Raw genomic sequence first — 26,291 nt, 5'->3', positions numbered from 1 at the left:
TTGCCATTACAGGAATAAATTACATTTTAAAATATAAAAAATAGAATCAAATATAAAACATAATAGAATAGAAAACAGAAAAATACAAAATATATAAAACAGATACTTACATTTTAATAATATTTCACTAATATTACTGTATTTTTCATCAAATAAATGCAGCCTTGGTGAGCATAAGATATTTCGATCATAAAAAAAGACTACTGACCCCAAACTTTTAAAAAGTAGTGTCCAAATGGAAAAGGATCCTCAGTACTTCAGGAATTATAAATTAGTTAATCTTACAAACAATGCGCATTAAAATATTTTTATAATTTGGTCACTTTATTTTAAGGTACAATTCTCGCTATTAACAAACCATTAACTATGACTTTTGCCTCAATAAACTCCTAATTTGCTGGATTAGGGATATAGAATATGGTTATGAAGAATATGTGCTTTAATAAGTGCTAATAAACAGCCAATATGTTAATAAAAGGCATGCTAATAAGCAACTAGCTAATAGTGAGAATTGGTCCCTATACTAAAGTGTTACCTATAATTTTATATTAATTTTAAAAAGGTTTATTGTATGAGTATGGACAAATGAGATGAACTACCACTTTCTACAAAAGGAATAGGAAAATAATTATGTAAAAACTTTACAATAAGGTCTCATTTGTTTATTAACAGTGCATTATCCATTGTTTACAGATACAAAACTTTTGATCTTAAAAATGTATTGACAGGGTTTCTGCAGGATTTTTAAGCTCAAATTTAAGACTTTTTAAGATCTTTTTGAAGACCTGCACAAATAAAATTAATACCATATGAGCGGGGTAGGGCAATGTCTATATTAACATATTAAACTGTGAAATGACTGTAAAAAGCATGATTTGAAGTTTAGATACAAGTTTTCACAAAAACAAAAGGTTTTATAAAATGATACACTTCACATTTCAGCCTTTAAACCAGTTTTAAGAAAATGGATGAGTCAAAAAGTATTAATTATTATATTAATTTAAACAATTATTTTCATTAAATTATTATATTAATTAAATAACATAAATACATTTTACTGTTTAGATTTTTATAATGCATTATCTTATCGATCTACTAGTTCACATTTACAGCTCTGCGTGTTTGCAGGGTAAAAACATGGGGCGATTTTCGCATTGGTCTGAACAAAAACAACAGGAAAATGCACATTCATTCTCTGCCAGCAGGTGGCGCTTTCGGAACGGCAGAAAACTAACTGTTTCCCCGGTAACGGCTATACACAAAGCAGTACAGCACCTGACTTTGAAACCTGCAGCGCTCATGTTTATTAAATGAAATCATAGCCTTTTGAAGTTTGTCACATTAAATTTAAGACCTCTTGAAATCATAATTAAGACTTTCTTGTACAATTTAAGAATTTTTATGGCCTTAAATTTGAAAAACTTTTTAAGGACCCGCGGGAACCCCGATTCAAAATGTTTAGATTAACATTAAGATTAATAAATCCTGTATAAGTATTGTTAATTGTTAGTTCATGTTAACTAATGCTAACAAAAGAAACCATACTGTAAAGTGTTACCATTTTATGAAACATTTAACCATGCACATCTTTAACCATTGTAGAGGGCATATTGGAACCTACAACCTACCATCAAACTACATGCTGGCTGCTGCTGCGCACTGCTGGCCTTCGTGACGGTGTTATAGTGCAGTCTCAGGGGGGCAAACACCTGGGTGGTTCTTGCGTCCCCCAACTCAGAGAAAAAGAGAGAGAGAGGGTCAGAGAGGAAAAAAGAAAGAAAAGGGAAAAAAAGCATCTGTTTAGTTTCACCAATCAATGGACGAAACCTCTGCACCGGCCTGAACAAACACAGAACGCAAGCTGTAGCAGGTGGTGGAAAGGCCTATTAAAACTTCCTCTCTTTCTCATGTGAGAGGTCTCGCAGGGGCAGGGTCTCCCCTGGACAGACAACCTGTACCTACAGACAGCTGTGGGCTAAACCTGCATCTGCAGGCCGAGAGGAAAAAACAAATAAACTGTACAGAGTGCGATTGCTAAGGGCAACGTCCAATCAAAGGCTTGTCAGGGGTTGCACTTGCTGAATAAATGACCTGCCTTGACAGGAAATTCCACCAGCAATTTTAATTCTGATCAGACTTCAAGGAAGTGGAAAGAATAAAAACACATCAGTTATAATGACAGGAAGTCTCCAATCACATGGCAAGCAGCTGTTGCCAGCGTAGGGATCAAGGAGCCATGAGAGGATGGAGGGATTCTGGTGTGAAATGCAGATGGAAAGAAGAAGATGAGATGGAGGGGAACAAGAGCAGCAAGGTAAAGCCTGCATTTGACAAAACACTCGTTTTTAGTGCACCGCTTGCAGGTTTAAAACCCAAATCAGAGGGAACCAAAGAGCAAAAGCTGTGCTTCACATCACAACTACCAGTGATGTTATGCAAATATACCAAAAGCTGCTTGTTATGGGGTCCCGTCCATATGGAGATGCTTAGGGTGCTTTTCAAACCATCTGCTTTTTATGCCAGGCCTGGCTCCCGAGTCTGGGGGATGCAATCAAATTAGCCGAGCTCTATGTGAGCTTCATTTTAACAAGGCTATAAATTTAAAAATGTAATTGAAATATGACACTTTAAATATGATTGGCTTTCAGATATATGATTGAAGCCAATGGAGTACATTAGAGTACACTTGTGGAAGAGGGCGGCTCAGCGCTGACTGCTGTGTCGAGTTAACAAATGGAGAAGCCAAGAAGTCTTTGTGGTAGGAACCACACTTAAACTAATAAGGAGAAATATCCTGACATTATTCTTTTACAAACAAGCAGAAGTGGCTTTGATTAAGCACTTTCACATTTCATAAATCAATCAGCTCAAGGAGTTTTATTAATACTGTATCGTGCTACATGAAGTACGGATTTACTATTTAACCATTTAAAGGAGTTGTACTCTTCTGAATTTCAACAAAAAGGAAGGCCGATGATGCTATTTCACTATATCTTTTTATTTTTAGAACTTCCAAGCTTAAACATGGGTTTCAGTGATGTTTTGAATATTGTTGTTTTGAATAACATTACCATGGTATTTACAGTAAACACCAGGAAAAAAATGTGTTTTTTAGAATTTATGTCTTTCTGAATTTATAGCTCTAGCTGTATAATTTCTACTGGTTACTACTGCAAATGTAGGGGGGGGCTAAAATAAATGTAAAATAAAAAATGTAGATACATTTGAGATATTTGAATATGTATCTAAAATATGGAAAAAGGTTTGGTTACCAATATTCTTCAAAATATTATCAAAATCTTCTGTTGTGTTCCAGAAAAAAGAGAGCCAGGTCTGGAACAACTTAAGTGTGAATAAATGATGACAGAACTTATCTGTGTGAACTATCCCAGGATATTACTATTTAAATGTAGTTGGATTAAGAAATTGGTCTACAAAGGATTCATCTACAACATTCAATCTTTTGAAAGGTCATGCACACCTGAACTGATAGTGAACTCAATAATCATGGCAACAGTAAACTGGTAGCCCTCTACAGAAACGCAGGCACAACTCCAAGTGATGTTCTGATGATAGAAGCCATCTTGAATTACCCGTCTGCATCCACTTAAAGCCTGACTCAATGCCGTTACTGTTCTGCCATTTCAAGCAGAGCCACTGATGGGCAGGCATCTCTTTTCAAAAAAGCTGTCCCCCCAGCTCCCCTCTCAGGAAATGGAGGCCGCGGCTGGTCAAATGAATCTTAATCTGCACAGGTTTGGAGCTCTTCAACGGAACCAGACGGTCAGGATGACAGCCCACCTGACAGCGATGAAAATCAAAGCTCTTCACCGAGCAGCCCGTTTCAATTTCAGAGCTTGTCCTAAGCTGTTTTACCATGAAATCCCAAATTGCCTATTTTGATTGAATACAGATACAACTACATAAATAAGTTATTGTAGATCTTAACAGTGGTTGACAAGGTGAATACACGCACATTTGTAATTAAATGTCTGATTTTGCGCTGCATAAATATCACTTCACACAAGAGGCAATTACTAGCCTACAGTATAAAACACCAGGAAAATATATTTTAATTAAATTTATTTTTAATTGAATTAAGCATAGGTTATGACCTCACATCGTAGTTGGCCGGAAAACTTGAATTGATTAATAGCATTATTTTTCTCTCCACAGTTCATGTGGTTATAGTTCAGAGTTGGCGAATAACTAACTGGAAGCAATGCTACTTACTACATTTTTCATCAGCATGACAATAGCTCAGCTCTTTCCAAAATAACACAGTTTTTCCAGTAACAATCTACTTCGAAATGAGCGGCGATGTAGCATGACAAAGTGCTGTATTTAAAGTATGTCACATTATATTGTACATGCAGCTTTACAGCTGAACGAACTTGAATCACACAGGCACTCCTAAACTGATTCCTTTCAGTGAATCGGTTCATTGGAAGATTCATATAAATGAATTCATTCAAAAATGATTCACAGATTCATTTGAGTCATCTTTTTGTAGGGATTTTTTAAATGCTGCTGTTTATCATTAAGTGGACTCAGTAATACAAATGTTTATATTTTTATTGGTTTCATTTAGTGTAAGTTATTAAACAGATCTTGGTTGAATTAATCAAATGATTTGCATTAATGGAATATATCAGGGATATGAAAATTCTGTCATTAATTACTCACCCTCATGCCGTTCCAAACCCGTAAAATCTTTGTTCATCGTTGGAACACAAATTAAGATATTTTTGATGAAAACTTAAAGCTTCCATAGACAGCAACACAACTGACACACTGAAGGCCCAGAAAAGAAGTAAGGACATCATTAAAATAGTCCATGTGACATCAGTGGTTCAACCATAATGCTATGAAGCTACAAGAATACTTTATGTGTGCAAAGAAAACTAAAATAAAGATTTTAATCAATAGTTTTTTCTCTTACATGTCAGTCTTCTCGCGCGTTCATGAGAGTACAGTACCACGATGTGTCAGTTGAATGCTGTCTATGGAGGGTCAGGAAGCTCTCGGATTTCATCAAAAATATCTTAATTTGTGTTCCGACGATGAACAAAGTTCTTACGGCATGAGGGTGTGTAATTAATGACAAAATTTTCATTTTTGGGTGAACTATCCCTTTAAATGTAGTTTAACCACTCTATATTATATTACATACATATTCTGTGCATAATACTGAATATTACTGTAAGCATCTACCTTCAGATTGATAAGCTGCTTTTTGTGTCTTTACAGTAGGACACCGCCTTTCTGGGCAGGAAATCCACCTTGGAGTTATCTTAGAAGGTCCCAATCTGTGCGTTCGACATCTGGGGAGAGAAAAATAACGGCCTATGAATGTCCTGCAACCTGACACGTCATGTGCACACACTTGCATGCGCATTAAAATACATACAGCAATAACAAATTGACAGCATCACGGTGACAAAATACGATGTTATCTAATATGCTGTAGGGCTCATTATTCAGGTCCATGAACATATTGTAAGTTTGGATGACCCTCAGTTGACTGCTAGAATTAATGTTTAAAGCATTCTCAGTACATGGCATGGTGCATCAATCACTGTCACATACAGCCCTGGGCACACAGCTGGAGAGTGACCAGCTGAAAACACTTGAACTTGACAAACTTAAAAGGAAAGGGGAATGAGATAGAGGGAGCGAGCCAGAAAGAGAAATGAGAGGAACAAAGGAAGAGTTGCATACACATTGGTACACTACAGTACAAAACAAATGCAGTGCAATACCACACACACACACACACACACTCACAAATATATAATTGTTGATTATCAATGTAAAAAAAAAAAAAAAAGTTAAATTAGAAAGAAACCTAGAATACAATCAGCCTAGAAACAAGACAAAATCTGCAATATTATAATAATAATTCCTATTTTATTCATCTACAATTAAAGATACTTTGCCTATGGACTAGTTACTGTTTTTTTTTTAAATAAATCTTGTTTTTAACCGATAACTTCTAAGCTTTTAGTCATACATCAAAAATGTTATGCTCACAATATACAATAGAAAAAATGAATATGGTTCTTTTGAGCCATATTTTACATTTTAATATTTGTTTACTATATTAGTGTTTTTTATTATAAATATTGTAAAAATATTGTATAATACACATAGTGTGATGCATGATGCGTTTTACACCAACCCAATCCCATGAGATAACATAACTATTTTAAGGGGTGGTAATTTCATATAAATTCATACAATGTAATTTAACCATGCAAGAGGAATTGTTAAAGTCAAGGCTCAAGGTAACAGCAGGCATCAGGCAGTCACACCGGGGGGAGCAATCTAAACTGCTCTGCTTTTTTCAACTGCCCATAAGATAGTGTGTGCGCTGACTTTAATAGCAGAGCATACACGTTCCCTTCAAAGGGGCTGCTTGGGATTCTGGGTTAGGGTTTTGTGCGGATACATACCTTTTATTGTTTGTGTCTGTTTTGTGCTTAATAATGCCACTGACCCCTGACCTGGGAGAGGACGAGAGTTATATAGATGGAGACACTTAGAGCGGGACACTGTTACAACCGACCTTGGAGTAAAAACAACTCATATATAATCCTATGTGACTATCATGCTACCATGAGGCAATGGTACTGCATAGCTAAAGCTGAAGTCATTAATATGTCCTGGAAATATCACTTCAGTCCAGTTGCTGTGAGCCGAGCCCCCTGCAGGGAGCGCTGACAGGGGCAAGCGCGCACATCATGTGTCAAACGTGCTGCACGACTGCATTATGCAGACTTAATTACAGGCCAAAGAAGCAGTCGCATCAGTCTACCTCTTTCCACATGACTGCAGCTATCTGTCTATATTTCAGAGAAAGAAAAATGAGCCTGTTAACAACCCTCACTGCTACCGGCACTGATACACTCTTGGTTGTTATTTTTGATGCTTTATGTTAAAAATCGATCGTCTCATCTTACAAATATTTCTCTAACAGGAAATTCTCTGGTTAGTTATCAATTTCTAGATGCCCACTAACCACAGAATGATTCTTACCTATATCTGTTGAGCCCATATAAAAAAAAAAAAATCAGTCACACTTGTGTTACAAAATAACTTGTTCCTGCTTAAACAAAAGCTATTAAAGTGATAGTTTACCCAAAAATGAAAATTTTGGGACATCGGTAAAATAGTCTGTAAATTTGTTTAACTCATATATAATCCTATGTGACTATCATGCTACCATGAGGCAATGGTACTGCATAGCTAAAGCTGAAGTCATTAATATGTCCTGGAAATATCACTTCAGTCCAGTTGCTGTGAGCCGAGCCCCCTGCAGGGAGCGCTGACAGGGGCAAGCGCGCACATCATGTGTCAAACGTGCTGCACGACTGCATTATGCAGACTTAATTACAGGCCAAAGAAGCAGTCGCATCAGTCTACCTCTTTCCACATGACTGCAGCTATCTGTCTATATTTCAGAGAAAGAAAAATGAGCCTGTTAACAACCCTCACTGCTACCGGCACTGATACACTCTTGGTTGTTATTTTTGATGCTTTATGTTAAAAATCGATCGTCTCATCTTACAAATATTTCTCTAACAGGAAATTCTCTGGTTAGTTATCAATTTCTAGATGCCCACTAACCACAGAATGATTCTTACCTATATCTGTTGAGCCCATATAAAAAAAAAAAAATCAGTCACACTTGTGTTACAAAATAACTTGTTCCTGCTTAAACAAAAGCTATTAAAGTGATAGTTTACCCAAAAATGAAAATTTTGGGACATCGGTAAAATAGTCTGTAAATTTGTTTTCTTTGCGCACAAAAAGTATTCTTGTAGCTTTGTAAAATTACGGTTGAACTCCTGATGCCACATGGACTATTTTAACAATGTCCTTACCACCTTTCTGGACCTGGGAACATTTCAGTTGTGTCGCAGGCTATACAGGGTCTGAGAGCTCTCGGATTTCATCAAAAATATCTTAATTTCTGTTTTGAAGATGAACGAAGGTCTTACAGGTTTGGAACGACATGAAGGTGAGAAATTAATGACAGAATTTTCATTTTTGGGTGAACTATCCCGTTAACATAGAAACACGTTTAGTATTTGAAAAACAAAGATTAGAACAGAATATTTTATTTCTGAACTGACATTTAAATTCTTATTTAATGTTCCCACTCAAATACAAAAAATTTTATCAAAATTATTATAAAATAATGATATATTTTTTAAATAAAATGTATTCTACTACATTATAAAATATAATATATATATATATATATATATATATGTTCAGAATGAAGAAATTAATCATCAATTAATTATTAATCAATAAAACATTAAATTGATCATAAATTACAAAAATTTGTTTCCACAAAATTATGAAGCAGCACAGCTGTTTTCAACACACAGTGTTACAGTTTTCAATCTGTAACAATAAGAAATGTTTCTTGAGCACCAATCAGCATATTAGGATGATTTCTGAAGGGTCATGTGACACTGAAGACTGGAGTAATGATGATGCTGAAAATTCAGCTTTTCCGTCACAGGAATAAATTACATTTGAAAATAGATTAAATATTTAAATGTATTTAATATTAACATATTAAATATTTCAATTGGTGAGCATAAAAGACTTCTTTCAAAAATCTGAAAATCTTAGCAACCCAGACATTTGAACTGTAGTGCATAAAGATAATTTACAGTAAAAAATAAAATAAAATAAATTGTTATTAACTTGCATTGTATTGCCTTACTTTAACTTGTATTGTTTACCCTACTTTATTATTGGCAAAAGCATTTGTTTTACTCTCAAATACTAAAAACATTAATGATTGATGTCTACTGAAGGTACATGGTCATATATGAAGGTTTCGGGGTGTTAAAATACCTGCCAGCAGCTGCTCCATCAACCGATGGCTGCATGTCTCGCTGGGTGTGCTCATTGATTTTGATGGGGACATTGGTGTCGGGACTATGAAAAGACAAAAAGACAGTCAGATACAAAATGTTGTTTAATTTCAAATACATTTTAACCAACTACTTTATAAACAAAGGTATAATATTTATACTGCACTAATTTATACTATGCACAATAAGATTTCATTTAAAAAGCAAAGTTATACCGGTAAGTATGGAGCCCATCTTTGTAATGTACATAGCTCTGCACTAGATGGCAATAGTAGCAAAGAAAAGGATTACATGACTGTCACAAAACCAGCAGGGTGGTGAGATAAGAAGCTTCTTAATTTGCTCATGTTTCATTAATTAGTGTATTGTTAACGTCTAGAGATTTGTGTGACTTGCTGGGCAGTTGAAAATAACTATTCTGTTGGATAAACCTTAGTACTTACATTAGCAATTACAAAACAACATTGACAGGATTAGTAATTCAGGACGTAGCAAAAAGTATACAGTGTAGCAAAAAGACTGAAATGCAGAATGGAAAAGCCCGTCTAAAAAGAGGTTTGGATGAAGTCCTATTCAGAGACTTGAAGCAAACCCAGAATATTACACAGCCTGATCTTGGCAAAGGTAAAAAGGCAATGTTCTGAAGTGTTTCGGAGACAGGCATTGTTGAGTGAGGTGGCTGCGGTGCAGATGGATATTTCAATGCGGTCCAGTGGTCTGTGTACTGTACCTAATGGAGGTTCGGGTGAGATTCCAATGCTCGAGGAGGGCCTTGGTCCCCCTGTGCCTGCAGTGCAAATCTGAATCCTCAGGAGCAGCTTCTGCTTTCTGTTGTGTCTCTGACTGTTTACAAATGCACACATACTCAGATATTCATATAAAGTTCTTACCACATTCTGAATTAGTCTCATTAAAATATTATCTCACCTCTTTTTTCTTTTTTTCTTCCTCCTTTCTCTTTTTTTCCTCTCTGATTTGAGCAAGGCGCTGTTTCTTACGCTCAAGTTCGGCTTTTAGGTCACTCTTAGGGAATGATCACCCCCTGCTGGCTGGACTTAAACTAGCTGCAGGAACAAGCTATATTTTCACAAATGGTCTCCCACCAGTGTACTGACCAGGCCCTGGCATGCTTAGATTTAGTGACGAACCAGACACTGCCTACTGCATGCCACAGCTGCGTTCGTAGTCTGCGCCTTAATAAAGCTGCTTTAATAGAGGGGTAGCACATCCTGACAAGCTCAATGCAGCCATCAGGATGCGCTACCAGCTTAAACAATGAGGTCAAATTCATGATTAAGGTGGAGAATTAATGACAACAGAATGTCAGGAGGCCAGTTTAATGCCTCATCTGAACGACGCTCCTTTTTACAGGTGCCGGTCTAACGGTTTATCAAAAGGTTGCTTCGTTTTACATTCTGAAGTCTGATTCGTTATCCTGAGACTTTTGCACCCATACAAGTCAGGGAATGCTCACCCCCTGCTGGCCGGACTAAAACTAGCTCCAGCAGCAAGCTAGTTTTTCACAACGGCCTACCAGCCATCAGAATGTGCTACCAGCTTCAAAAAGTAAATAAAGTCAAATTCATAATTGAGGTGCGGTATTCATGACAACAGAATGTCAGGAGGCCAGTTTAATGCCTCATCTGCAGGATGCTCCTTTTCACAGTCTAAAGTCCGCGTCATTACACTAGGACTTTTGCGCCCTTTCAAGACAGCTTAAGGGTGTGGCAGATGACTGTATCTATATGATCTAAGAATAATACTTCTCAAAACTGTAAATACTAGGCTTTATCATATGATTTAAAAAAATGAAAAGGAGTGGTAATAAAAACAAAACAATATCAGACTGTGGGGGAAAGCTTTATTAAAGCTTAATTAAAACATAAAACAAAATGTAAATGCATTAAATAAAAACACAAATCAATAAATAAAAACATATATTTTGATTGCAAATTATCATGCAAACGTCACATTTATGATGTGGACAGGTTCATAAGATCCGGACATAGCTGTCTATGAGGAAGATGCTACATTAGGTGGACTGTCATGTATCATAATTTTGGTTTTGTTGTCATAACAGACTCCAATTCGATTACAGAGTTATAAAATAAACAATTATTTAAAATCCAGATATATTACACAGATGTCACAATGATACATTTGGATATACAAATGATGTCAGCGTTGCTATTGCTAACAGTGGGTAGGCTACCAAGAGAAGCACAATGACATCATAAACCATATGCGAGTATTAAGTCATCGAACATAAAGCATGAAACACAACAAAATGCACGTATGAAACCTCACAGTTATGTGAGCGTGAGAAACATGCACCCGGTGTGTGTGACACTTCCTACCTGTTCCCAGTGTGGCTGCTGTCCACTGTAAATATGCTGTATCACTGCTGATGCACACAGTCTGCCATCCGCTTTAATGCGGCCCTTCGATTAAAACATGTTTGAGATTATACGATGCGATCGTTTAGAAATTCATCAAAGCTGTTGGCAAAATGTAAGGCTAGTGGCCTACATTTTTCAGAGGTGGCAAGATTCTCATAGACCGCCTTGCTACCTAGAGATAACTAAAAGATCCCAGCTCTCCCTTTCCAAAATGCTGTTATAATGTAGAAATAAATTAATCCACTGCAACAGTGCCACCTAGCGGATTTGTTATTTTTTTGCATTGATGTACACAAACTACAGATGTATACATTAGGTTCGTTTGAATGGTTGTACACCACTAGATGGAACCATAGTCCAAAAGAGCAAGGCAGTTTAGCCTTTTGTCATTCAGAACACTGCTAAAAATATCTAGAAACCAGCCTAAAGATCGTTTGCTGGTTTAAACTGGGCTACAGGTTTCTCAGCCTGACCAGCCGAAATGTGCCTAAAATGTACAGTAAATGGTCACTGTAAAATAAATAAATAAATAAATAAAATTATTTAAAAAATGATTGCACTAATTTTAAAATAGAAATCACTAGATTAACAGGGGTGATGAAAAACAGTTTATGATTGTAATAATATTTTTTGTAAAGCCTCTGTTTTGGAATCTTAATATCACATACTTTATATTATTGTATACTCTGTACAAATGATTTTTTTTTTCGTTAATATTTTTTCCTTTAGTATTGATAACCCTGAAACTAAATAGGCCTACATGAATTACAAATTCGCATTTAATCAGTTTTCATCCTTTTTTTTTAAAGGTTTTCTCAATGTATTGTAGCCTATTATATTGTCGCATTAAAGGAACTAATTGAGGTTATTATAAGTGATTTGTCCCCTCAGTCAACAGTAGGGCTATTGCAGACAGAAACAATACTGTACTACATCGATGTTTCCTGTCGGCTCAATTTTTGAGTGGACTTTGCTGTTCCGATTCTCATGAACGGTATAGCGGCACGTCGGTTGGGAAACACTGATTTAGAGGATGCGGAACACGCTGTACAATACACCACTAAAGATGACTAAAAAAGTGTGTCTCAGCCCCACTCCCAAAGACCTTTGCTCTACATTAGCTGTGCGCATGCGTCAAAGGCAGGGCGATATAGATGCATGGCATGTAGAAAGCAAAGCCCATTTCTGGTGGCTGCACAAGAAAGAGCATATGACAAAATCATATAATCAGTCTCTTTATATTAACTACTATACAATGCAATGATAGCTTTTTACCTGTCGATAAGAATAGAAAGAGAGAACACGTTGTGTTGGTTAAACTCTATTGTACTATCTCTATGCAGATTGGAGTAACAGTCTTCCGTCTCCCCTCCCTCCCTTGTGTTATGTTTGTACCCTGTTTTGTTCCTTGTGCTGGTCAGTTATTTTGGTGCAATGACAAATTAAACCGAATTAGAGCGATTCAGGAGGACTCTTCCACCGGACAGTCCGATCACACCGGATTTCAGCGGAGATCTTCATTTATGTGATGAAGTAACAGGCTGTGCTAGAATGTCAAACTTTGCGAACTGCGTCTGATGAGACGAGGACAATAACTCGCTGAGAAGAACGTTTCAAACACTGTGGATTTCACTTGAACATCAACATGAAGTTCGCCCAGATCATGCTGAAGAACAGCTCAAAGCTGAACATACCTAAACAAGTGGACAGATTTTCAAAGTACTCTCCGTCCCCGCTGTCAATGAAGCAGTTCATTGACTTTGGTGAGTTGTTTACCCGTTTGAAATGGATCTGATGGAGCCAACTCGTCGTGGTTGTGTCTGAAAGTCTACTAGTGAGCTCACTAATAAAAAGTATAAAGGCACTTTTGTTGTAACAAGGGCATATTATAAAATGGTATTATGGTAATTTTATGTTTTTTTTTCTTCTTACGTGTATCATGGGGAATATGTCGTATACCTTATCAAAATACCATAGTATTACCATTACTGTACCATGTATAACATTGTATTTTTCGTAAAAACAGCCTAAATCTACTTATGCAATATTGTATGCAGCTGTAGTGCACACCATGACGTCTACATAGGCAGCTCTCTAGGTTTTGAGACACAACCTTCCTCTTACTGTTATTTGGTAGAAGAGATTGCATGAAAAAATCTCTCAAATGACTTAAATATAGTTGTTTGATGATATATAAATTGAATATCACCTCACAAAATAAACTGTACCATTGATGTTGTTTTTAATAGCTGTACACATATATTTATTATATTTTAACCTTAAGTGCATCTACACAATGAGGTAAGAAGTCATTCTTAAAAACTGTCTGTTTTTTATTAACTTTTCTGCATTGTTACAGGTTCTTAAAGACAACTGTCATTAAAAACAATATTTAACAATAACAATATTTAAAATATACACATTTCTAATCTAAAGTGTCATTTTACATAACATCTCATATTACAAAGCTTAATTCTAAAATCCACAGTCATTTAGAAGTCTACACAAATGTTCAAACTGATGTCTTGTTAGGGATTACACCAAAATATTGGTCTTAACTGTATAGGGATTTTCAGGTATGCCGTACATGTCAAGTTCAAGAGCAAAATTCTTACTAATGTAGTCCCGTCTTGCTCGCAGGATCAGCCAATGCCTGTGAAAAGACCTCCTTCATGTTTTTAAGGCAAGAGCTTCCTGTCCGTTTAGCCAACATCATGAAGGAGATCGACTTCCTCCCGGACAAACTGCTCAGCACTCCTTCACTGAAGCTGCTTCATAGCTGGTGAGATCCACAGCTGACATGCTGTTCTAGACTCCCTGAAGTGCCACATGCTCCAGTGTGATGAATTTCTGCCTACTCTAGGCTCTCTATTATAAAGTTTTTACAACTCATATGACATACTGTATATGACTTATAGTGAGCAGCACATGACTTCAAACGAAAGGTGACCATGAAGTCTTTTAGATAAGGACCTTGTAAGTTGGAGAGCAAATAAAAGTTGGTATGTTTCTGTAACATTTATTACTGTTAGACATACAGCAAGCGTGTTTGGTGTGAAATGTTGATTCAGCACATTGTAACAACCTCTTAGCAAAAACTTAGGATATCACCAAACTTCATCAGCATTTTTTAGAATTATTTAGCCACCATTCTAGCTACTCCAGGTTGGATAGTAATGTGTTTTCAGATAACGTTTCTGTTCATCTTTAGGCTAAAATGCATATGGATATATAAAAGTTAGTAGTGTTCTGAAACTTGAATCTGAGGTCAAATTCATTAATGCAGTTTAAATCATGAAAACAAAGATGATGGATAGACAGCTGGCTTTTTTACACCATAAAAGAAGTCATTTAAGGAATCCACACACCAGATAAGTAACGATCTTTCTTAGCTAGTTTGTTAAAAGTAAAACATAAATCAATTAGAATAGCCAAAATAAGTGTTTGTAGGTATATGCTATTTTAATATTAGCAAGTAGAACATGTTTGAGACATGTAAGAGTTGTTCTCATGAGGATGTAGGTCAGAGCCTGACCTTTGTCACATCCTGATCCTTTTCCTGTGAACTTTTCTGTCACTCTTCTCTATTGAAAGCAAAAGGTTTAAAACAAAATTGAATGAGAAAATGATGAATAACATGTATTTAATAGTTGACAGAGTACTGGTTTTCAAGTGGGGTAAATGTGCAGGTGATTGTTCTTGTTCTTCATGGAAAGGATTTCTGTTCAAGAATAGACTTCTGAATGGACTGGATTTGAAGGACAGAATGATTTATAAGTTCAAAATGAGCTGTCGTAGTTATTGACCTTTGTCTTACAAAGTTTAGCAGAGGCTTTGTGTTCAACAAGTCAACTGGAATGCATTGAAAATTATGCAATTGTGGGCATTATGTAAACGGAACTTTTTTCCGCTGACTATGCTGGATTCAGAGGCTTTTATGAAAACTATACATGATACCGGGACAGTAACACACACATTTATTCAGTCACAAACAAGCAAATGTTGTGAAACTCTGCATTATGCTCCGTGGAGTGCTTAAGGTTTCTTTCTGCCTGAGAAAAAAGTATGAATTTTCAACAAATTTATTTATTTATGTACTATACATATTCTTTGTTAGATTTCTTTTTAGTATGTTTTATTTATTTTAAACAAAATATTTATTATGTATTTCTGTAATATTATATTACATTATTCCAATAAATAATAGGTAGATTTGTAATAGTTTGTGAGTTATGAAGGACAATGTACAAAATGCTACAATTGCCCTTGGTCTTTCCTATATGAAACAGATTTGTTGTTATTTTTGTTGTTAATATTTTTATAACTCGAGTTTTAAGTCTTCATATGTGATAGTCCATTTGTTTCAGGGTCCTTTGTCCTCAAAACTCTAGAATCTCTTGAATTATGCTGAGATCACAATGTGAACTAAATGTAACTTTCAAATGTGTTCATCAAAATGTTATGCGGTGTCAGGTAGCATGAGACACTGAACACAAACAAGTGTGCGCTGCAGCCTTCCTAGATGTCTCAGTGTAAACAAGTCCTCTTTGACAATGCGGCTCACTGACACAGAACACTGTCAGTCAGGTGGATTGTAGCTAGTACAGTGCGTTCACTGTGTCACGTGTAAGACTGTTGTTCTCTGTGCAGCACATCTCCCTTGCCAAAAGTCACATGGCGGGCTTGATTTGACTCTAAGCATTAAATTATCTATGCAAAGCTGTTTAATCACCATTCAGCTTTGGGAAAGCAGTGATAAGAATTGGATCAGTGGTTAGAATAAATACCTGTCAGTGCTTTGCACCTCCATTAGCCATTCAGATAAACAACTACATTGGCTTTGTTGTTCAAAGGAAACAATACACAGTATTACATAATGTGTGGTGCATTATGGCTGTGTTTCAAATAGGGCTGGGTATTGGTACAATTAAATTTTTATGCAATTTGATTCTCATCTCATTCGATTTAATTCAATTTTGTTTCATTTGGAAATAGTGGTGCACCTAAATTATTATGTTTTTTATCAAAACTCTGAAACTGAAATTCAAGTTTTCATTCAGTCAAAAAAACAAAACAGAAAACAAAGTTCATTTATTAATCAATTAATAAATCACATCAAATAAAATTGAGTTGTATTTAAGTCAGTCTAAAAATAAACCCTGAATGTTTGTTTACTCTCAAAAACAGGTATGCGCAGAGTTTGATGGAGCTTGTTGACTTTTTGGAGAAAGACCCTGATGATAAAAAAATCCTAACTAAGTAAGTACAGTATTCAGGAGCATTCTGGGAAATCCAAAGTCATTAATCTTACTCATGTTTAGTTCATGTTTAACTTGGCTGCAGCTCTAATAGTGTGTTTAACTGGATGGCGTGTCTCTTAGATTCACAGAAACACTGATCAATGTCAGGAACAGGCACAACAATGTGGTGCCCACCATGGCACAGGGAGTGCTGGAGTACAAGGAGGCCTTTGGCGTGGATCCCGTGACCAATCAGAACGTCCAGTATTTTTTGGACCGCTTCTACATGAGCCGAATCTCCACACGCATGCTGATGAATCAGCACTGTAAGTGTTCAGGACATGTACTAAAGCCCTAGCCAAGCAGGATGGATATTTTTGTCTCAGCTGAAACAATAGATTAACCATCTGCTGATAATGTAATGTTCCATAGCTTCATAACCAATGAATAAAAAATATATTTAAAAATTCTGTACTATTTTGTCTAAATACTTCAAAATTAAATGCTTTCAGTGAATTCAGGCATTATATTGCACAGCATGAGAAAATGGATATTCATTTTGAGATTTACTAAAGATTTTAACAGTGTTATGAAATTATCAGTGCTTTTATAGATTAACTTTAAGTGAGCCTTAGATGATGGCAAATTAAATGCAAAAAGAGGGGAAATAAGCAAATGCAGTTAAACATCTACTATTGACTTATATACACTACTATTCAAAAGAGCCGTATTATTTAAATTGAAGTTATTTGTAACATTATAAATGTATTTACGGTCACTTTTGATGAATTTAATGTGTCCTTGCTTAATAAAATGTTAATTTCTTTAAAAAAAAGTTACTAACCCCAAACTTTTGAACAGAAGTGTAGATCTAATGTTATCCAATACAGCTAATTAACAGTCATTAAACTATGAAAATAACCAATGTAGTACCCATATATCATGCATTCCTACAAATAAAATGTATTTAAAATATGTGTTCATTTTAGCGTTAATCTTCGATGGCAGCACCAATCCAGCCCACCCCAAACACATTGGCAGTATCGACCCAAACTGTGACGTTGTGGAGGTTGTAAAAGGTAATTACCCATGTTTCTTGCCTGTGTAACACTTTTATTTACTCTGTCAAAGAAAGACAATAAACTGTGGGTGTAATGGACATTGTAGGCCCTACATGGGCAAACTCATACCGTGTCTCACACTTTCTCTCTCTAGATGCCTATGAGAGTGCCAAGATGCTGTGTGATCAGTACTACTTGACCTCTCCTGAAGTGGAAATCAAACAAGTGAACTGTGTGCGAGAATTTTTTTCTCTCAGACTTTCAGTCTTTGTGTGTCCTGTGCATGGTGAGTCATGAACTGTCAGAAAACCTGAACTCTGCAGTGGAGCTCTCTACAGTCTTGTTTACACTTATTTGCTTATTTACAGTCTTATTGATTCCATGTTAGACTGTAGTTGTTTGACAGTGTGGGATGGTGCCAACAAAATGTGTTGGGTGGGGATTATGGGTATGCTGTGAAATCTTATCAGCCAAGCATGACCTGAAATTCAACTTTCACATTTTTTTTTTCAGCTAGAGAGCATTAAATTGATCAAAAGTTACAATAAACACATTTATAATGTTACAAAACATTTCTATTTCAAATAAATGCTGTTCTTTTGAACTTACTATTTTCAAAGAATCCTAAAAAAGATAAATATATTAATCAGCTCAACTGTTTTCAACATTAATAATAATAAGTAATAATAAGAAATGTTTCTTGAGCAGCAAATCAGCATATCAGAATGAATTCTGAAGGATCGTGTAACATTGAAAACGTGAGTTATGGCTGGTGTAAATTCAGCTTTGCCTTCACAGGAATAAATTACATTTAATATAGAAAACAGTTATTTTAAATTGTAATAATATTTCACAGTATTACGGTTTTTACTGTATTTTTGGTCAAATAAATGCAGCCTTGGTATAAGGGACTTCTTTCAAAATCATTAAAATAATCTTACAGACCCCCAAACATTAGAATGGCAGTGTCACTGTAATGTACATTTACAGTATAAGTACAATAAGATGCATAATGTGGATTGATAGTAATAAATAATAGCATAGAGTATTTTAATTTGTTTTTATTAGAAACGTTAACTATTATGCAACCACATTTAGTACGTTTTTTAATCACTTATCGGTGTAGACAGAAATAGCGCTTTATAATCTTATCACTGTGTGTCTATGGAGAAATGGATGATAGGAACAGCGCTGTGTACTTAGTTACATAATGGAAAAATGTTGGCATGATCTCTCGTTTTATCTCTTAGACATGTAAATAGCAATGTACTATTGTGTCAAGCAAAGAGAACCTACAAGGTTGAGTGACCACCATTGCGGCGTTTTTTTACCAACACATAGTAACAAATTAGCCAGCATAACCTCTATCATGTGCTTCATACCTGACTAGTTTGGGCAGCATGCCAGTGTTGATTTCTTCTTTGCATTCTTAAAATAAAAAATTAATGTGGGCCTGCATGTTATGGCCTTGTTTTTTGGGTTACTCAACTGTTACTGAATTGATATATCTGTTGTTTTCACAGTTAAAGGATCCAGTGACCCTATACATATAGTTTATGTGCCTTCTCATCTGTACCACATGCTCTTTGAGCTCTTCAAGGTACTTGAACCACTTTATAGTAGCTATAGCCTACACAATGATAGACTTATATAAACAAAGTAAAAACGAGGCAAATGCATCACCATAACTTCACCCTCATGTCGTTCTAAACCTGTATGACTTATTTTCTTCTGCAGAGCACAAAATTAGTTTTTACAGAATGTTAATACGTCGAAATTAGTTACAAAACAAAAATATGTGCAAGTGTAAATGAGATTTAAGAGCTAGATTTTCAGTGATTAATGACTAAAACTTTGTCTGGTCCTTATCCAAAGCTATTGTATGGATTCAGAAGACTTGGAATATAGTGAACAAGTTATATGGACCATTCAATGGTACGTTTTGGGCTTTTTCATTATATGGAAAAGAGCTGCATTGACATTCAGCTAAACGTCTCCTTTTGTGTTCCACAGAAGTAAGAAAGTCAAATGGGTTTGAATTAACTTGACCATCAAGCAGTTGATGATAATGTGTGTTTTTTTTCTCTGTAACAGAATGCAATGAGAGCAACTGTGGAAACCCATGAGACCAGCCTACATCTACCACCAATCAAAGTGAGAGTTTCTCTAGGAAGTGAAGATCTGACCATCAAGGTGAGCTTTTTTCAACACCTCAGCATTAATGCTTTTTCAGATGCACAGATGTAACGGGTCAGCAAAAGTTTAATATTTTATCTCTATTTTAACTTGCAACATACTTGCAAGAGCGGTGAGAGCCAAACATGTTTGTAATGACCCTTGTGTTGTATTAGATGTCTGACAGAGGAGGTGGAGTTCCTTTGAGGAAAATTGAAAGGCTTTTCAGCTACATGTATTCAACTGCACCGAGTCCTGTGGCTGAAAACAGCCGTAATGCTCCCCTGGTAAGAACCTAGGCTGTCTAATTAAACATACTATATGCAGATTGTCTTTGTTGTGCAATGATACCACATGGTAAATCTTTGATCCACAGTCATGTTTTTAAGTAAACTGTGAACTTACAGTTATAAATTAGCAGAATTACCAACAGTTCAGTTTATTGTTTATACCAGATTAGTATTGTAATGCAGTTGTAATGTTTTCTCTTTCTCTCACATACTTACTATGGCTTGCTTTCTTTGCAGGCTGGTTTTGGCTATGGTCTTCCTATTTCCCGCCTTTATGCCAAGTACTTCCAGGGAGATCTGCAGCTCTACTCTATGGAGGGATACGGCACGTCGGCAGTCATATACCTAAAGGTACACTCTAGCACTACCTAGTGAACTGCCTCACTGTTTACTACTTATGTAGGAAGTGTCCTCATAAGTGACTGATTTGAAGCTGAATTTCTGAATTTCTTTGTACGTGTAAACCTGTATGACTCTTTCTTCTGCAAACCACAAAAGATGATATTTTGAAGAATGTTGGTAACCAAATGGTTTCCTTTTCTATTGGCGTTCCATTTTTTTGTCCAGTCACTGAAAGTCAGTTGGAACTAGGGTGACCATACGGGCCATTTTTATGGGACACGTCCCTGCCAGGATTTCTATATTGCCTAAAATATCCAGGTTTTGGCTCTTTGCGCTGTGCAGTTCGATCGTTGTATGACATTCACGAGAGCTACTGAGAGCAGAGCAGACGGCTCCTTATGCTTTCGAATCACTCTCGCGGTATTTTGGTGTCTTACAATGATCGGACTGCGCAGCACCGCTTCAAGTCGAAACGAACAAACAAACACGTGCACATATTTGCATGGTTTTGATCGTTCTCTGTAGATCTCACCTTCTCACGCACCACGATTGGTCGATTATGTACAATACCTGCATGTTATTGGTCAAACTACTTTGGATGTTTTAGGCAATATAAAAACCCTGGCCAAGACGTGTCCCGTATAAATGGCACATATGGCCACCTAGTTGGAACCAAAACTGGTTACCAACATTCTTCAGAATACCTTATTTTATGTTCTAGGGTAGAAAGTAAGTCTTAAAAGTTTAGCAGGACATGAGGGTGAGTAAATGATGACAGAATTTTTATTTTTGTGTGGACCATCCATTTATGGTGCCGTCTCAAATTTAACAAGGTCAGTTGGTTAATTTGTATGACCAACTTGAACTTGTTGCGAAATCTGTGTGGGGAAAGCTTTTGTGATATTCCCAATCACCTGGACTCCTATTGAATTAATTGCATTTCACCTGCAAAAATTTGCCGAACTACTGTAAATTAGGGCTGGGCGATTTTTCAGATTTTATCGATTAATTTCTAATTTAATGTTTTGCCATAATTTTATTTTTATAAATCAAGGAATCACGATTTGGAATAGAAAAGATAGAATTTGACACTTTCACAATATTCCAATGATAACAGTAAAGAGAAAAGAATGATCCAACCACATGTCGGCGCACATGATTAACCGCTCAGGTGTGACGCGCTCTGTGAAGTAGAATATATAGCTAGTTGCCATTCACACAGAATGCGCTTTTGTGTTGACAAAGATTCAACGCGGGAAATGGAATAGGAAAAAATACAAGAAAATGGGAGTTGAACTTCTTTTAACTTGAGCACCACATTTTTAGAATGCCGTTTCATGCACGAGACGCGAGCGCAAAAGTCAAACGCGTCCATGTTTACATAGAAAAATTTATGCAAAAGCAGTGCAATCGAATAAAAAACCTGTAAAGAACTACTACTGTATGTCTGATATTTCATGTTTGCATCATGGTGACAGTCTGAAAGCTGCTGTTCATTGTTTTTACAGTACATTTATAGTTAATAATAGTCAAGGTCATTCAAATTCAAAATGTTTTGAATTTGAACATTTTGAATTTGAATTACTTTGACTTTTGAGAATTTTTTAAAGCATTTTCCTCATATTATTTCTGAACATATAATATGTATAAGACAAGTTTGTACAAGACGTAGTTGTAATTCATGCATCCTTTCTGCAAAGATATTTAACAAGTGATTTGCTTAACATTTACGTCATGTTGACAACTTCATGTGTGGTGCACTTGGATTAGAATTTTATTTAAATGGAGGGTTAATAAAGAAAAAGTTACTTGGATCATGTTGTAGTTACATTTTCAAGTTGACTAGTAAAAAAATCGTAAAAATACGATATATATATATAAATACGTTTTTTTTTTTTTTTGCCATATCACCCAGCTCTACCGCATATACCTACCTACCTATCATATTACCACATTTTTTGAATTTGGATTAAATTCTATACCAATTTACAAATATGTTAAAAATCTTTCTCATTTGTTTTCCCCGTTTTTTAACAGGCCTTATCCACTGAATCAATAGAAAGACTTCCTGTCTTCAACAAGTCAGCCTTAAGGCATTATCAAACGAGCATGGAGGCAGACGACTGGTGCATCCCGAGCAGCGAGCCCAAGAAACTAGGAAAGTACGAGTACAGTGTTTGAGAGGAATGAGAAGCATATACGATAAACATAAGGACTGAACTATAGTGGAGTTAATTTGGGTAACCATCTATGTGACTGTTAAGGTATTTCAGACGCTTGGTTTTATCAAAGGGTTGATAATTGACTTTATGAATGCTACAGTCTGAATAACAAGGGCATTTTTGTCTTCCACATCTCACATTGCTTATAAGACACCATGCATTTCATTTGCGGTGCTAACTCTTTCATTCAGAGTTTCACAGGACATTCTTCTGTGAATGCAGAAGAATGACGACCTGTCAGTCACACAATGTACCGTTTTTAAAACCGCACAACTGCTGCTAGTCCCTAATTTCCATAAGAACTAACATACACAGTGATTTTCCTCTACATTGAGGACTTGATTATTAGATTATTACGGAGCCCGGGAAGTCGCCTGTAGGAGAAAAAAAAACAATCCGTGGCGACGGTTTTGCAATCCGTCCCCTCAGTTTATAAACCGTACTCACGAATTCTTAAACTGTTCCCTCGGTTTAACAAATCGTGCCCACGGATTAATAAACCGTACTCACGAATTTCCAATCCGTGCGCTCAGATTTTGTAAACCGTACCTTCGGATTTTGAATCCGTACCCACAAATTCATAATCCGTGCGCACGCTTTCGCAATCCGTTCCCTCGGGTTTGTATTTTTTTTTTTTTTTTTTTTTTTTTTTTTTTTTTTTTTTTTTTGTTTTTTTGTTTTTTTTTTTTTTTTTTTTTTTTTTTAGAAAACTCAGGAAATTTTCTATTCTTCTTCTTAGCGTTTATTTTAGACTATAAAACACAGTTTTGTGAGTACGGTTTATAAACTGAGGGGACGGATTGCAAAACCGTCGCCACGGATTGTTTTTTTTCTCCTACAGGTGACTTCCCGGGCTCCGTAGATTATCACTTTGTGCTTAAAATATAAAATATAATTTAATCTCATACAACGCAAAATAAAAGTTGGTCTGTAGCATTACAGGGTCAGAGGTTGATTTGTTGGTGGCTGTTTCTCTGTTGTATCTCTTCTGTGGAGAATGAGTGGAAACAGGCCGTCTTCTGGGAGGAAGAATCATTGCTTCCAGGTAATATTGTGTGGGGTACAGAGAGATACAGTACTATCCTAAACTCACACACGACTCAGTAATCACAGAACTCATTAAAGGAGATGGCAACCTTAAATTAGTGCCGACTAGAATGAAAAGAGCACCTCCACTCTTCAAAAATAGTTTACCAAGTGCTGAGGCCAATGATTTTCAAACAGTGATACTGTATCTCATAGGTTGAAAGGACAAACATAAATTTAGTCACAGAACCTCTAATATCACTGAAAAAAAGCCCGTACGGAATTTGTATAAGCAGATTTTTATTGTACATATCCCTGTCTCCTGTGTACTTGTTTATTAAATATAGCTAACAAGTAGCTACCTAAAAACATGGTCGGTGAGTACTGAAACACATACTGTACAGTAAACTTACACTGTATAGTGGGAAATTAGGTTCATCTTAGTGACTCGATTCTGCTGAATCCATTCAGAAAAAAGATTTGCTCAGGTTCATTCATGAATCACTTCCATCGTTATGCCAGTGAAGGTGGCAAAAATAGTCTTTCGTAAGATAAGCGAGTCATGGAAATTCAGTTTGTTAAAATCACCTGTCGTTCAAGATCAAGTTTTATTAAAGTCCTTAACTTTTCAAATTAAGCTTCAATTGCTCCACAGAAGTGAACAAGAATGACTCGTTCACCTAAAACTGATTATTTTGTTTTTATTTGATTTGATCAAAAAATGAGAATGTGTACTTATTGGGGTAAGGTATAATAATCACTATTAGGGAACGTAAAACTGTAGTCCACAGAATTACAAACATTCATAAAGATCATTCATATTACCTTTATCCTAAAATTCCTCTAAGTGATTTAACTTGTCAAAAATGACCTTTAAAAACTCCTTTATAGCTTAAACTAATAAGGCCCATCTAAAGAGGTTCCATGACCACTGTGTCTGCTCTCACTATCTCATCAAGCACTTCAGTTTTTCCTCTGACAAAAGGACTAATGGCTTAGACATCTCATCCTATTCAGCTGTTATCTGTAATGTGCTGTTGGCGTACTCCCTGATATTATCCTCTTATGCTAAATATGGCTTTCTGTTGTTCATTTCCCCCTCAAAAAATGATCTACAGTCTTAGCCTGACAAGCTTAAGACCTGAGTTTGATTATGTAGAGCAGATCTTGATAGTCTTTCATTAAAACATAAGGCTTTTTATATGCATGGAGTGGAAAGACCAATAACTTTTGAATGTATAATATTTAGAAGTACTATTTGGAATATATTAAATATTATTAGTATTAAAATCAAATTATTCATTATTTAAATATTAAATATTTATTTTTAATAATGCACATTAATATTAAATACATCAGCCATCTAATTGTTCCCTGGTAAAGGATCAAATAAAGAAAAAATCTTTTGAAAACAAGAAGTAAACAAGTTTGCAGCATTGTTTGCATTGTAACAAAATTCGAATTTGAAGAAATAGTCATAAAGGTATAATGCAGAAACAATGTCAGTATATGATTCCTACAGGCTCCAGAAGCAAGTATTTCTTCACTGATGAAGGAAGAAGGAGATGCTGGACACCCAGTTCACAGCGATTTGACATTGCAGCTCGTATTGCACATCTGGCCAGATGCTGTAGAGTGCGTGGATTGTTGGTACAGACAGCAAACAAAGAATCGTAGAAATTCCTGCACCTCTAAATGAAGAAAAAAGAAACAAAGTTGAAAAAGCAACACTTCATAAATGTATAGCTTACCCATTCACCAAAACATCACTGTGTGCTACATTCAAGGCTTGCAGGGCAACAGACTACAAAAGAGAAATTATTATTTGCTCTTTTGTATCGTGTAAAATCAGAATGTTTTGTTAAAACTGCAAGATACACTGCAATCCTATTTTTAATCAGTATTGGTCTTGTTTTCAAGTAAAAAATATTCAGTGTCATTTTGAAACAAGAAACTACGTAAAACAGTAGGTTATTTATTTAAAGCGGTCATATGATGCGATTTCAATTTTTTCTTTCTCTTTGGAGTGTTACAAGCTCTTGGTGCATAAAGAAGATCTGTAAAGTTGCAAAGACTAAAGTCTCAAATCCAAAGAGATATTCTTTATAAAAGTTAAGAGTCAGCCACACCTACCTAAAACGGCTCGTTCTAACACGCCCCCACATGTCTATGTCACTATGTGGAAATATTAGCATAATGCCGCCCAAATGTGCACGCAAAGAAAGAAGGAGTGGTTTCAGGAACAGCAGTGTTGATGCATCCATGTCAGAGAGACACTGTGGGTTTCAGTGCGAAAGCAAAAGCACTTTATTTGGCCTTCCAGAAGTAGATGCAATTAGGAATCATTGGTTAAGATTTATTTACAACAGAACAGCACAACCCAGATGTTCGAATTTGTGCAACGCATTTTACGGACGACAGTTTTGTGAACCTAGGAGAGTACAAGGCTGGCTGTGCACAAAGGCCATTTCTAAAAATAAAAAAAAAATTCCGACTTTGCTATGACAATCTGGCGCTTCTGAATCAGCGACTGTAAGTATGTTTTGTTATTAGTTTAAGTATTTGCTATTGACTGTTCAAATGCGGAGTTTTGCGCAGCGCAGAGTAACGCGTCGTGTGTGTGTGTGTGTGTGTGTGTG

At 36.0% G+C, this 26,291-nt stretch overlaps 2 protein-coding genes and 1 pseudogene across 3 annotated transcripts in view; 1 reads left to right on the top strand and 2 right to left on the bottom strand.

Annotated features, from left to right (window-relative positions):
* Positions 1–10,025, bottom strand: part of LOC107722126 (cytoplasmic dynein 1 intermediate chain 1-like) — a 58,263-nt pseudogene extending 48,238 nt beyond the window's left edge.
* Positions 10,026–12,469: 2,444 nt separating this feature from the next.
* LOC107722149 (pyruvate dehydrogenase (acetyl-transferring) kinase isozyme 2, mitochondrial-like) lies at positions 12,470–23,047 on the top strand. 2 transcript variants are annotated; one of them, XM_016530395.1, is made up of 11 exons: positions 12,470–13,059; positions 13,937–14,078; positions 16,484–16,555; positions 16,678–16,862; positions 17,526–17,615; positions 17,752–17,829; positions 19,121–19,197; positions 19,692–19,790; positions 19,949–20,059; positions 20,300–20,413; positions 22,442–23,047. In XM_016530395.1, the coding sequence occupies exons 1-11, from the start codon at positions 12,942–12,944 to the stop codon at positions 22,583–22,585; spliced, it is 1,230 nt and encodes a 409-aa protein (XP_016385881.1). In that variant the 5' UTR covers positions 12,470–12,941; the 3' UTR covers positions 22,586–23,047. The 2 variants fall into 2 exon arrangements, with proteins under 2 accessions (XP_016385881.1, XP_016385880.1); XM_016530394.1 differs by having other exon boundaries at positions 17,752–17,883.
* A 2,062-nt stretch (positions 23,048–25,109) lies between these two features.
* Positions 25,110–26,291, bottom strand: part of LOC107722148 (ankyrin repeat and SOCS box protein 4-like) — a 4,407-nt gene continuing 3,225 nt past the window's right edge. The window contains exon 5 of the mRNA XM_016530392.1: positions 25,110–25,343. Coding sequence (XP_016385878.1) covers positions 25,155–25,343 — 189 coding nt within the window. The 3' untranslated portion in view covers positions 25,110–25,154. The remainder of the gene's footprint in view (positions 25,344–26,291) is intronic.

This window comes from Sinocyclocheilus rhinocerous, unplaced genomic scaffold, assembly GCF_001515625.1.
Source record: "Sinocyclocheilus rhinocerous isolate Xijiao unplaced genomic scaffold, SAMN03320098_v1.1 scaffold781, whole genome shotgun sequence".
NCBI classification, from domain to species: Eukaryota; Metazoa; Chordata; class Actinopteri; order Cypriniformes; family Cyprinidae; genus Sinocyclocheilus; species Sinocyclocheilus rhinocerous.
Note: the sequence above shows the minus strand (reverse complement) of the source record. Positions and strands in the feature narration are given on the sequence as shown.